The 12347-nt window shown below is 40.6% G+C and overlaps 1 protein-coding gene across 1 annotated transcript in view; it reads right to left on the bottom strand.

Annotated features, from left to right (window-relative positions):
• tbcd (tubulin folding cofactor D) overlaps window positions 1-12347 on the bottom strand; it is a 250865-nt gene that overhangs the window by 113108 nt on the left and 125410 nt on the right. Inside the window, exon 14 of the mRNA XM_073025892.1 lies at window positions 8715-8871. Within this exon, the coding sequence (XP_072881993.1) occupies window positions 8715-8871 (157 nt within the window). The remainder of the gene's footprint in view (window positions 1-8714; window positions 8872-12347) is intronic.

Here is a 12347-nt window from a genome sequence, read left to right as displayed (position 1 = left end):
GGCCTTTTTGGCTTTTTGTGGTAAGATAGCCGGCCAAAATAACATTCTACTTTGTGATGTGATGGAATCAAGAGTGCTTGAGTGAAGGACACAGTTGCAGTTCAGGAGATCTCCAAAGAGTTTTGTTCCACACAACGTTGGCTGCTTGTCTGTCCCTGAGAAGTAAATCTTAGTATTTAGCTCATAGTGAGGTGGGGATGACCTATTAACAAATGCATTGACACAAAAAAACATTGTGAAAGCTCTGAAGAAGGCCTCAGAGGTAGCTTTTCACTAAAAAGCACCTCACAGACTGTGAACTCCTAGCCACAGTGAAATCCCTACTTCAAAGAGTCCACAGCTTAGGGCTGCTTTGAAGTGTAACGATAAATGACAGCTTTGAATCAGCTTTTGTCTTCTCCAATGGCATCCTACCACCAAGTATATCTTTTCCTGCTTTCCACTTTCTGCTTTCCACAGGGATCTCCTGTCCATTCATTCCTCGTACTGATCTCCCTCCTGGCATTTATCCTTGCAAGCAGAAAAAGCATTATACCTGCCCCTACACTTCCTCCCTCACTACTATTCAGGGCCCCAAACAGTCCTTCCAGGCGAGGTGACACTTCACCTGTGAGTCTGTTGGGGTAGCATACTGCATCTGGTGTTCCTGGTGTGGCCTCCTGTATACCAGTGAGACCCGACGTAGATTGGGAGACCGCTTCACCGAGCACCTAAGCTTTGGCTGCCAGAAAAAGTGTGATCTCCTGGTGGCCACCCATTTTAGTTCCACTTCCCATTCCAATATCCATGGCATCCTCTACTGTCGTGATGAGGTCACACTCAGGTTCGAGGAACAACCCCTTATATTTTGGGTAGCCGCCAATCTGATGGCATGAGCATTGATTTCTCTGCATCAAAACTGTTGACAATACTCTTAAGTGCGGCTTGACAATAGACAGTAGGTGCAGGAGTAAGCCATTCGGCCCTTCTAGCCAGCACCGCCATTCACTGTGATCATGGCTGATCATACACAATCAGTACCCCGTTCCTGCCCTCTCCCCATATCCCTTGACCCCGCTATCTATAAGAGCTCTATCTAACTCTCTCTTGAATGCATCCAGAGACTTGGCCTCCACTGCCTTCTGGGGCAGAGCATTCCACATATCCACCACTCTCTGGGTGAAGAAGTTCTTCTGCATCTCTGTTTTAAATGGCCTACCCCTTATTCTTAAACTGTGGCCTCTAGTTCTGGACTCACCCATCAGCAGGAACATGCTTCCTGCCTCCAGTTTGTCCAATCCCTTAATAATTTTATGTGTTTCAATCAGATCCCCTCTCATCCTTCTAGTGTGTTAAAAGGCTTAGCATTCTCTCCTTGCTCTTATATTCTACTCCCCTTGAAATAAATGCCAACACTGCATTTGCTTTCTTTACCACAGACTCAACCTGTAAATAAACCTTCTGGGTGTCTTGCATGAGGACTCTTAGGTCTCTCTGCACCCCTGATGTTTGAACCTTCTCCACATTTAGATAGTGTTTGGTACTATTGTTCCTTTTACCAAAATGTATTATCATACATTTCCCAACACTGTATTCCATCTGCCACTTTTTTGCCCATTCTTCCAATTTTTCTAAGTCCTGCTGCAATCGCATTGCTTCCTCAGAACTACCTACCCTTTCAGCTATCTTCCTATCATTTGCAAACTTTGCCACAAAGCCATCAATTCCATTATCCAAATCATTGTCAAACCATGTGAAAAGTAGCAGTCCCAATACTAACCCCTGAGGAAGTCCATTAATCACTGGCAGCAAACCAGGAAAGGCCCCTTTTATGCCCACTTGCTGCCTCCTGCCTGTTAGCCATTCCTCTAACTCTGCCAGTATATTACCTGTACACCATAGGATTTTATCTTGTTAAGCAGCCTCATGTGTGGCACCTTATCAAATGCCTTCTGAAAAGCTAAGTAAATGACATCCACTGCCTCTCCTTTGCCCACCCTGCTTGTTACTTCCTCGAAGAACTGTAACAAATTTGTCTGGCAAGATTTCCCTTGACAAGAACCATGCTGACTTTGACTTATTTTTGTCTTTAGTCTACAAGTACCCTAAAACCTCATCCTTGATAATAGACTCCAACATTTTCCCAACCACTGAGGTTAAGGCTAACTGGCCTACAAGTTCCTTTCTTTTTCCTTCCTCTCTTCTTAAAGAGTGAAGTGATGTTTACAATTTTCCAGTCCTTTGGGACCATGGCAGAATCAAGTGATTCTTGAAAGATCACGATCAATGCATCTGTTACTTCTTCAGCAACCTCCCTCAGGACTCTGGGATGTAGTCGATCTGATCCAAGTGACTTATCTACCTTAAGACCTTTGAGTTGGCCTAGCACTTTTTCCTTTGTAATAGCAATAGCACACACTGCTGCTCCCTGATGCTCACGGACCTCTGGCACATGTTACATACCCTGTGGGTATTTTGTGACTGTCACAGGACCATGATGTAATTGAGGTTCTGCTGGGCATGCTGTAATGGTCTTGTGATGGTGGAGTGATGTAATTTTCCCGCCAGTGAGAGGTCATGTGATGGTTTTTTCAACAGGGTATAAAAGGAGAACCCCTCCCTGTGACGCAGGTCAGTTTGTGGCTTAAGTCGTCAGTGACTCTGTTCTGCTGCGTATTTGATTTTATGATGCAGTTTTGTTTTAAAAGTGGAGTTTTAGTTTCTACTGTAAGAATTGTTGTGCCGACAGTTCTGAAAATCACTGCCAGTTAAAGTCCAGTCGGACAGTGAAGAATTATCAAAGTTTGGGAAGCCGAAGGATCGAGAAAAGTTGGTGTTGTTGGCGTTGAAACAGGTTTGACCTTATTTGATCTTCATTCGGAAGGAATTAGTAATCTGCACCCACGTTAGTTCCTGCTTTAAGAGCAGAAAGGACTGGGGCAGTGAGTTATTCGCCAAGGAAAGGTCAGTGGCTTTAAGCTGTTTTATTTCCTTCAATCGTAAATCCTTCGGGCAAGGCATACTTCGGCTGGGATCAGCAGTAACGTCACGAAAGAGAATTTATTACTTCAAGGAAAGTCTCTCCTAACTGATTGTAAATCATTTTGTACTTTTGCAATACTACTTTAAAGAACTGAGTTCGCATTTCTCGCTTTAAGAACTGTCTGGGTTGCCATACAGCAGCCGACTTCCGGTTAAGTTAGTCATTTGTTTACTTTTGGTTTTTTTTTAGCATAATAAATGTTTTATTTGTTATAAAAAACCTGTCTCAATTATACATTCATTGTTGCCATATCATAACACACACTACTAGTATCTTCCACAGTGAAGACTGATGCAAAGTATCCACTGTTCATTTGCCATTTTTTGTCCTCCCATTACCACCCACCAGCATCATTTTCCAGTGGTCCAATATCAACCCTCACCTCCCTTTTACTCTTTATATAACTGCTTTATATCATTGGCTAGTCTGCCCTCATATTTTATCTTTTCCCTTCTTATAGCTTTTTAAATTGTCTTTTGTTGGATTTTAAAAGCTTCCCAATCATCTAACTTCCCATTCACTTTTGCTACCTTATATGCCCTTTCCTTGGTTTTTACGCAGTCCTTAACATCCCTTGTCTACCATGGTTACCTACTCCTGCCATTTGAGAACTTCTTCTTCTGTGGGACTTATCTATCTCGCGCCTTGTGAACTATTCTCAGAAACTTCAGCGATCTCTGCTCTGCCATCATCCCTACCAATATCCTCCTCCAATCCACCAGGGCAAGCTCCTCTCTCATGCCTTTGTAATTCCCTTTATTCCGTTGCAATACTGATACATGTGACTTATGCTTCTCCCTCTCAAACTGCAGTATGAATTTAATCATATTATGATCACTGCCTACTAAAGGTTCCTTTACATTAAACTCTCTAATAAGATCTGGGTTATTATACAACACCCAATCTAAGGTGGCCTTTCTCCGAGTAGGCTCAAGCACAAGCTGCTCTAAAAAGCCATCTTGTAGGCATTCAACTAAATCCCTCTCTTGCAATCCAACACCAACCTGATTTTCTCAATCACCTTGCATATTGAAATCCCCATTACAATTGTGTCATGTGTTACGCTAGTAAGCAATTGTGTTAACATACCCAACACCAGACTGCTAAAACACATATGCTAGTCTGAGCTCTGCCATTGGAGGAGATTATCTGTGAAGATAGTCGAAAGGATTTAAGTTTACGATCAAGTCTCCTTGCAGAAATGCAAGGTGCTCAGAGTCCTGGGAACCTCTGGCCTATACTGTTCAAATAGTAAAGGAGTATAGAGTTTTAAACACAAAAACAGTTTCTTTAGCCCAACTCATCTAATCAAGTTGCATACTGAGCTAGTCCCATTGCCTGCTTTTGCCCATATTCTTCTAAATATTTCCTATCTGTACTTGTCCAGAGCAACAGATACAAAATGATGGAGGAACTCAGCAAGTCAGCTAGCATCCATGGAAATGAATAAACAGTTGACATTTTGGGGTAAGACCCTTCATTAGGACTGGAAAGGAAGACCAGAATACAAAGGCAGAAGGAGGGGAAGGCATACGAGTTAGAGAGTGAAAGGTTAAGTCAGATGGGTAGGGGAGGGGGAATTGAAAAATCTGGCCGGGTGGAAACCAGAGGTCCATCAGCCAGTCTTCATCAGGGTATCGGAGGTAGAGAGGGTCAGCAACTTTAAATTTCTCGATGTAAACATTTCAGAAGATCTGTCCTAGGCCCAGCATGCAAGTGCAATTATGAGGAAAGCACAGCAGTGTCTCTACTTCCTTAGGAGTGTGCAAAGATTCGACTTCATCTGGTGGAGAGCATACTGACTGGTTGTATCACAGTCTGGTATGGAAACACTAATGCCCATGAATGGAAAATCCAACAAAAAGTAGTGGATGCAGCTTAGTCCATCACGGGTAAAGCCCTTCCCACTATTGAGCATTTCTACACAGTGTTGTCTCGGGAAGGTAGCATCTATCATCAGGGACACCCACTACCCAGGTCATGCTCCCTTCTTACTGTGAGCCTCAGGATTCACACCAATAGGTTCAGGAACAGCTATTACCCCTCTACCATTAGTGCATGAACCGAAGGGATAATTTCACTCAACTTCACTTGCCCCATCGTTGAAATGTTCCCAAAACCTATGGACTCACTTTCAAGGACTCGTCATCTCTGGTTCTCAATATTTATTGCTTTTTAATTTATTATTATTATTTTCTCTTTATTTCTTCTTGTATTTGTATAGTTGTCTTTCGCACACTGGTTGTCCACCCAGGTAGTGGAGTCTTTCATTGATTCTATTACGGTTATTGGATTTATTGAGTTTGTTTGCAAGAAAAAAAATCTCAGGGTTGTATGCAGTGACATGTATGTACTTTGATAATCAATTTACTTTGAACGGTGCAATGTGTTCTATATGATCTCTGAAACAGTCCTTGCATGAAAATTACCTGTCATGCAATGCCAGGATCAATTTGCAGCACAGAAACAAAATATATTTGTACACCAGTTGGAGACTGATATCTTGCCAATATTTCGGTTTGCACTGCAGAATTTAAAAAAAATCCACGTTCAGAATCTAACTTTAGCCTACAGTATTTATTCACTATTGATTTAACACATCTTAGTATAATTTCTGTTCAGCTAGCACTTACAGCAAATTATAATTACAATATTTTTTAAAGCAATGATTAAAGTGAAGCAACTATCCACCCTCTTACAGTTCATGCCCAAAGGAAACCTGTCAAACATTTCAGTCGAACAATGAAGCTAAGTTCCAGCATGCAAAGAAATTTCATTATTTTAAGCTGCCTGTGGCAACAACAATCAGCACACCAAAAAAATCAGACGATTTTACCTCTCTGAACAGTTGCAGTAATTACTCCACCAGTCATTTAAGAATTCTAAAAAGTCAGGGTCAACTTTGACCATTAACTGGTCATTAAAAGATCATAAAACTTTTACTGCAGTCACAAATCGCATGATAATGAAATGTAGTTCTGCCTAGTCTTCAGAATAAGAGCAGACTCTAAACATAGAGGATCACAAGGAAAGCTAATGGTCAGTTTTAGATTTTAATTATACTCCCACACACTTAAAGGATAATATCTTTACAAATCGAATGGAGTAAGGTATGCCTCATGAAAGCAAACTAGTTGCAAGCAGACTGGAGAGATATATCAGCCAAAGATAAATGAAGATAAGACTAACAACATCCTCAAAATCACTCTCACACCATTCTTCAATTTTGCCCTTTGTCCTTCTCCACAAGATGGTTCTAACCTCCTTCTTAACTTTCGGCTCCAGCTGTATCCACACAGAACAGATCTTTTTCTAATATTTTCCATGAAATACATCATAATATTTCCCTGCTCTTTTAGCATTTCAAAGAGAATACGTTTCTTTAACAACATCTTAATACAATCATTAATTGCTCTAAACATTTGTTTCTGCTCTTCTGGCACTTTTCAATTTTAGTGCTACAACTACCTTTTCTATGTACTTGACTCACAACCACACATTTTAATTGAAGCCATTAATTACTTACACTTTTTTCAATTTAGTGTATTGCATTTGCTGCTGCTGATATTGTTTTCTCCACAATACTTTGCAAGCAAGCAAACACATGTTTACCAAACATTTTGCTGAATAACACACACAAAATGCTGTAGGAACTCAGCAGATTAGGCAGCATCTATGGAAATGAATAAACAGTCGACGTTTTGGGCAAGACCAATGCAGATTCCTGATAGTTTAACCTTATAATTCTTTAACCCTTTCTGCCCTTTCTTTTTTATTGGCTCTTCCATGTTAATTTTAAATAGAACTTTTAAAGAAGCTTAAGAAGAAAAATATTTCAATTATACATTATCTGTCTCAGATTTCAGTTCTCCGTAACATATCAATCATTCAGACGCATTCTGATTGAGCATCCCTCTGAGTAGTGTAAACATTTTTGAGGCATATTGTATCATCTATATCATGGCTTCTCAAATGGTGCCTTGGATTGCCTCAACCTTTGGACCCTCAACCTTACTATCAGTAAACTATAACCAAGTCCATCCTTGCACCTGAGCTCTCCTCTCTACTCCCACTATCTTAAAAGCACAAGTGGGAGTGAAAGCATTCACAGCCATCCTGTAGAACTTCACAGACTTCAGGGAATAGAGCTTGTTTATTTCTAGCTTTTCCTGCCATGCAACATGTTAGGTTGCAAAAGTCTCTGGCAGCAACTGTGTGAGGTAGTAAGAAAGGGGTATAAAGTTCTTATGTACTTGATTTCATGGGTGTCAAAATCCAATGCGTGGTAGGGAAATAAAGGGTAGAGGGAAGGCAATGGTTCTGAGTTACTCCAGCCATTATTTTTAAACTGCCTGATGCCAAATACCAGAACAGTAAAATGCAAGCCTGCGGGAGATTCTATTCACATAGATTGCAAATCAGCTGAATCCAAATACTGTCATTTTCTCAGTGGCAAAGGTTTCCATCCTGGCTCAGAAAGAAGTAAGTTCAAAATGTAATTTAGAGACCAGAACACAAAAAATCTAGGTCGAAGTTGTTCTGCAATACAAAGGCAAAGTACCAATGGCATTGTAAGAAATGTCAAGACGTACAAAAAAGCTGGATGAACTCAGCAGGTCGGGCAGCATCCGTTGAAAGAAGCAGTCAATGCTTCGGGTCGAGACCCTTTGTCAGGACTTCGTAAGAAATGTCATGTTTATGTCTAGCCCGAGCATCTTCTCTTAAACAGATACATAAGGACCCAAGAAGCTACCAGAGACATATTTGGCAGCTGTTTCTTTTTTTTGCTTGCCAATTTTTATCCATCTTCACTCAACTTCACTAATCACTAATCAACTTCACTAATAAAACCTGGTCAACATCACATTAGTGTTTGTGTGGTCCTGCTTTGAGCCAGTTATTGATTTATTTGATTGGCATTTTGTTATGGCCATCATCTGGAATCATGTGAAGTTTCAAATCCTAAAATGAGATCATTCTGGAACACAGCTTGGAAAGCTCTAATTCAGTATTCTTCCATCTCTCTTATGTACTGAGGGTGTCTCCAACTCATAGTCAATAGATACTTGCTCCACACATGCTTACTCATGCAGGCTTGCTGTCTTTAAGTTCCCATATAAAGGCAATCCTCATCTGTTTTGGAGTATCTTAATCCACGTGACTTTTCAATCTTCTAAAAGAGTATTCAAAGGAAACTAAATTGCTCAAATTATAAACATTTATTTCAAGCCTACACAAAGCACTACAAGAATTGAAGGCAAAAGTACCACTTGCTACCCCTCTGCTTTAATTCCACATTCTGAGTAAATTTTCAAGTGGCTTTTGACAGTTGCAGTGATTGTTTAACCTCCTTTTACTTAAAAGTCACCAAAAGATAATAAGATATTGTAGCGGTCTGCTACACACAGCGCTGATATAATGACATGCAGACGGTGAGTTGCAGTTGCATAAAAGATTTATTCAAACTTCGCGGCCTTGCTTTTAAGCCTTCCCGTTTCCGCCCTCCATGGGCGGGAATGCTGTAGGGGGCACGTATTCACAGTCCCTTCCCGCGCGTGGGCTTTTCCCCTTGCTGGTGAAGAAGGCCTGGCACCCTTTTTGGGGCCGGCCTCTCTGCCGGCGCGTGCCATTTTGTGAGCCGGTTCGAGTGCACTGGAAAGTGGGTCACCACAATATTATAAAATATTCTTACCTCGCTATTTGATTAACAAATGGTTTCATTTCCTGGGGATCATAAGCACGAGCAAAAGCCCAGCAGACGTAGCAGGCAGCATCTCTCACATTTGCTCCTACACTACAGGCACCACGTTTCTCATCAAAAGTCATTGCCTTGAGAATTACAGGTACAACTAAGAAAAAGAAAAAGAAAATAAAGTTATTTATACTTGTGGTAACAATAAAAATGACCATTGCTTCTGTATGTTGGGATTTCTGTTTAATTTATATTTGCCATTTTGTTCAATGTTGTTCTTCTTTCCTAAAGGCATTAAAACTAATTGATACTACAGTTTTTTTTTGTAAAGGCAAGGGTGGCAATAGGAAGAGAATTGAATGACACACAGTACATATCCAACAGCCCTCCCAAAAACAGTTTCACATGAATCAATGGACAACAATTAGGAATGAGCTTGGATGACTTTTCTTTGAAATAACCCAAGGGCCAACAAGATCAGCTAATGCAAGGATCTGACCAAATGCCTTTCCAGTCCATGCTGTTCATTCATTTCTTAAGGTGAATTTATTCTTTCAACCAAAAGGTTAAATCAGTGCCCAAACTCAGATTTTTATCATACTAACAAGCCTATTTTTTTTCAAATCAAGCCACATTAACATTTTATTTCTACTAATCCAACAGTGCTAATATTATATGCCCATGCTAATACCATACCCAATTTTTTTTGATCTTTAACCATATTACCTCACATCTGGAAATGTTGCTATGGTCCTTTCAATGACAATAGTGTGTACTTGCACTAACACCTCATGGTTTGTTCTCTCCCTTCCTGACCTACTCCAATCTGAGACCTTTCTATACTCCTCTAATCCTGGCCTCTTCTGCAGCACTAATAACCAAATAGTGCCCTACTTAAACACTGCACCTACCTTTAGTTTTATATTCCAGTGAAGCATCTTGGAACATTTTACTACATTAAAGGTCCTACAGAAAGGCAAATTCTATATAATGATTCATATATTCTTATAGTCAGTCAACATGGAACAGGCCTTTAGGCCTAATTTGTCTATGCATCTGCCAGCCACTCCCATTCCTATGCCTTCAAGTTTTCAACTCCCCTAACTGGGAATAAAGACCAACTTTGTACCCTATCTGTGTCTCCTTTACTCAAAGGAAAACAGTTTCAATCTCATGACCCAGGCCCCCCAGTCTTGGCAACATTCTTGTGAACATTTTTTGCATTATCTCTAGCTTAATCATAGCCTGCCTATGTCATGACAATCAGAACTGCACACCATACTCCAAATGCAGCTTTAACTTAATATCCTAACTCTTGTACTCACACCAATAAAGACAAGCAAACTACAGTCAGCCCTCCTTATCCGCAGGGGATAGGGTCCAAGATCCCCTGCAGATACCAAAAAACGCAGATGCTCAAGTCCCTTATTTAACCTGTCTCAGTGCAGTGGACTTTAGGACCTGGTGGTGCAGCTTTGAATTGCAGTGTTTCTGTTCACGAAAGTAATCACGATCATGATTGACAATAAGGTGTAAGTAATAAAGCGATCGGAACCAGCTGAAATGCCATCAGTCATTGGAAAAGCATTAGACTACAGTAGGTCAACAATCGGAACAATTTTAATGGAGCATGTGAAAGGCCCTGCCCCAATGAAAGCTACAATTACTACTAAGCAACGCAGTGATTTAATTATTGAAATACGTTTGTTTCTTAAGTGTTTTATATGCATAGAAAGGTAAAATATGTACTATATACTAAGAAAAACATTTGACTAACTGACGCTAAATAATACCGGATGTACCTATTCCGACTTCAAATCCGACTTAAAGAAGGACTCAGGAACGGAACTCATTCATAACCCGGGGGACTGCCTGTACTTTTAAGTCATTTCTAGATTACTTATAATAACTAATACAATGTAAATGCTATGTAAACAGTTATAATACTGTATTGTTTAGGGAATAATGACAAGAAAAAATAATCTGTACATGCTCAAACAATGAGTGCTGGAGAGAGAACTTCCGGGTTTTCCCAATCCGCAGTTGGTTGAATCCGCACATGTGGAACCCGGAGATAAGGAGGGCCGACTGTATATGCTTTCATTTAATCACCTTGCCTAACTGTGATGTCATTTTTGGGGAATATTCTGCATGAACTCTGAGGTTTCTGTGTTACACAACACTATTAAGGGCCCTGGTATTCAGAGTCTGAGCCTGATTTAACTTCCCAAAATAAATCACTTTTCACTTTTCTAAGTTAACTTCCATCTGTCATTCTTTTTCCTAGATTCCCATTTGTTCACTATCTTTACTGTCCACTATATCACTAATCTTGGCACCATGAGAAAACTTATTAATCATGCAACCTATATTCTCATCCAAATGATCATTATATTTAACAAACAAAAGTGAACCCAGCATGAACCCTGTGACATATCACAGGGTGATATATCACTGGTCATAAGCTGAAAAACAACTGCCCACATGATTCTCTACCTCCTATCACCAAGTTAAATATGAATCCAGATGAGTAGCTCACTCTGGAGTCCATGTGCTCAAACCTTCAGGGCCAGCCCAGCATGAAAAACCTTGTTAAGTCCATGCAAACAACATCCACTGCCCTGCCCTACCCTTGGTGACCTCTTGAACAGAGAATAAAAACAAAATTGGAAAAGTTTCAAAAGCACCTAACAGCCTACACCAAAGAATAATACAGATTTTCATTCTGTTTCATTCCCCTGTACTGCAAGTGACCAATTTCAGGAAGGATATAGGTGGTGGCAGAGGGATAACTTCTGACATTTCAAAATGAAACAGCTTTCTTCAAACTACTGTATGCCCTTGGGTAAATCTCAAACTTTTGATATGTGAGATAAACAATCATTAAGAAGAGAATTTTAAAACCAAAATCTTACTTAACTACTGCCAGAATGGGTCTCAAAGTATGGGGATTTTGAATGACAGATAGGATTTTGAATGATCTCAGGTTTATCGAGAGAAGGAGAATACAAGTCAGGCAAGAATTTTGTCAGGACTACTATTCAAGACACCTGCCGCTGGAAAATCCTTTGCAGATAAATGGATATAAAGATTGCAAGTTGAAAATGTATTTATGAAAAAAATGATTGATGCAGTTCTATTGTTATGTGGTGGTATTTCACAGTTATTAAGAGTGAGCTACTCTTCTCATCTGTTTCTACTCTGCCCCTCCTCCCTACCTCCTTTCCAGAGAGGAGGTGCAGCGGCTAACAGACAGGTGCAGAGCCAACAACCTGTCTCTTAATGTGAACAAAACAAAAGAGATGGTTGTTGACTTCAGGAGGACACGGAGCGACCACTCCCCGCTGAACATCGATGGCTCCTCGGTAGAGATCGTGAAGAGCACCAAATTTCTTGGTGTTCACCTGACGGAGAATCTCACCTGGTCCCTCAACACCAACTCCGTAGCAAAGAAAGCCCAGCAGCGTCTCTACTTTCTGCGAAGGCTGAGGAAAGTCCATCTCCCACCTCACCCCCCCATCCTCATCACATTCTACAGGGGTTGTATAGAGAGCATCCTGAGCAACTACATTACTGCCTGGTTCGGAAATTGCACCATCTCGGATCACAAGACCTTGCAGTAGATAGTGAGGT

Source organism: Hemitrygon akajei, chromosome 22 (genome assembly GCF_048418815.1).
Source record: "Hemitrygon akajei chromosome 22, sHemAka1.3, whole genome shotgun sequence".
Classification (NCBI taxonomy): domain Eukaryota; kingdom Metazoa; phylum Chordata; class Chondrichthyes; order Myliobatiformes; family Dasyatidae; genus Hemitrygon; species Hemitrygon akajei.
The sequence above is the reverse complement of the archived record's forward strand: the minus strand, read 5'-3'. Positions and strand labels throughout refer to the sequence as shown.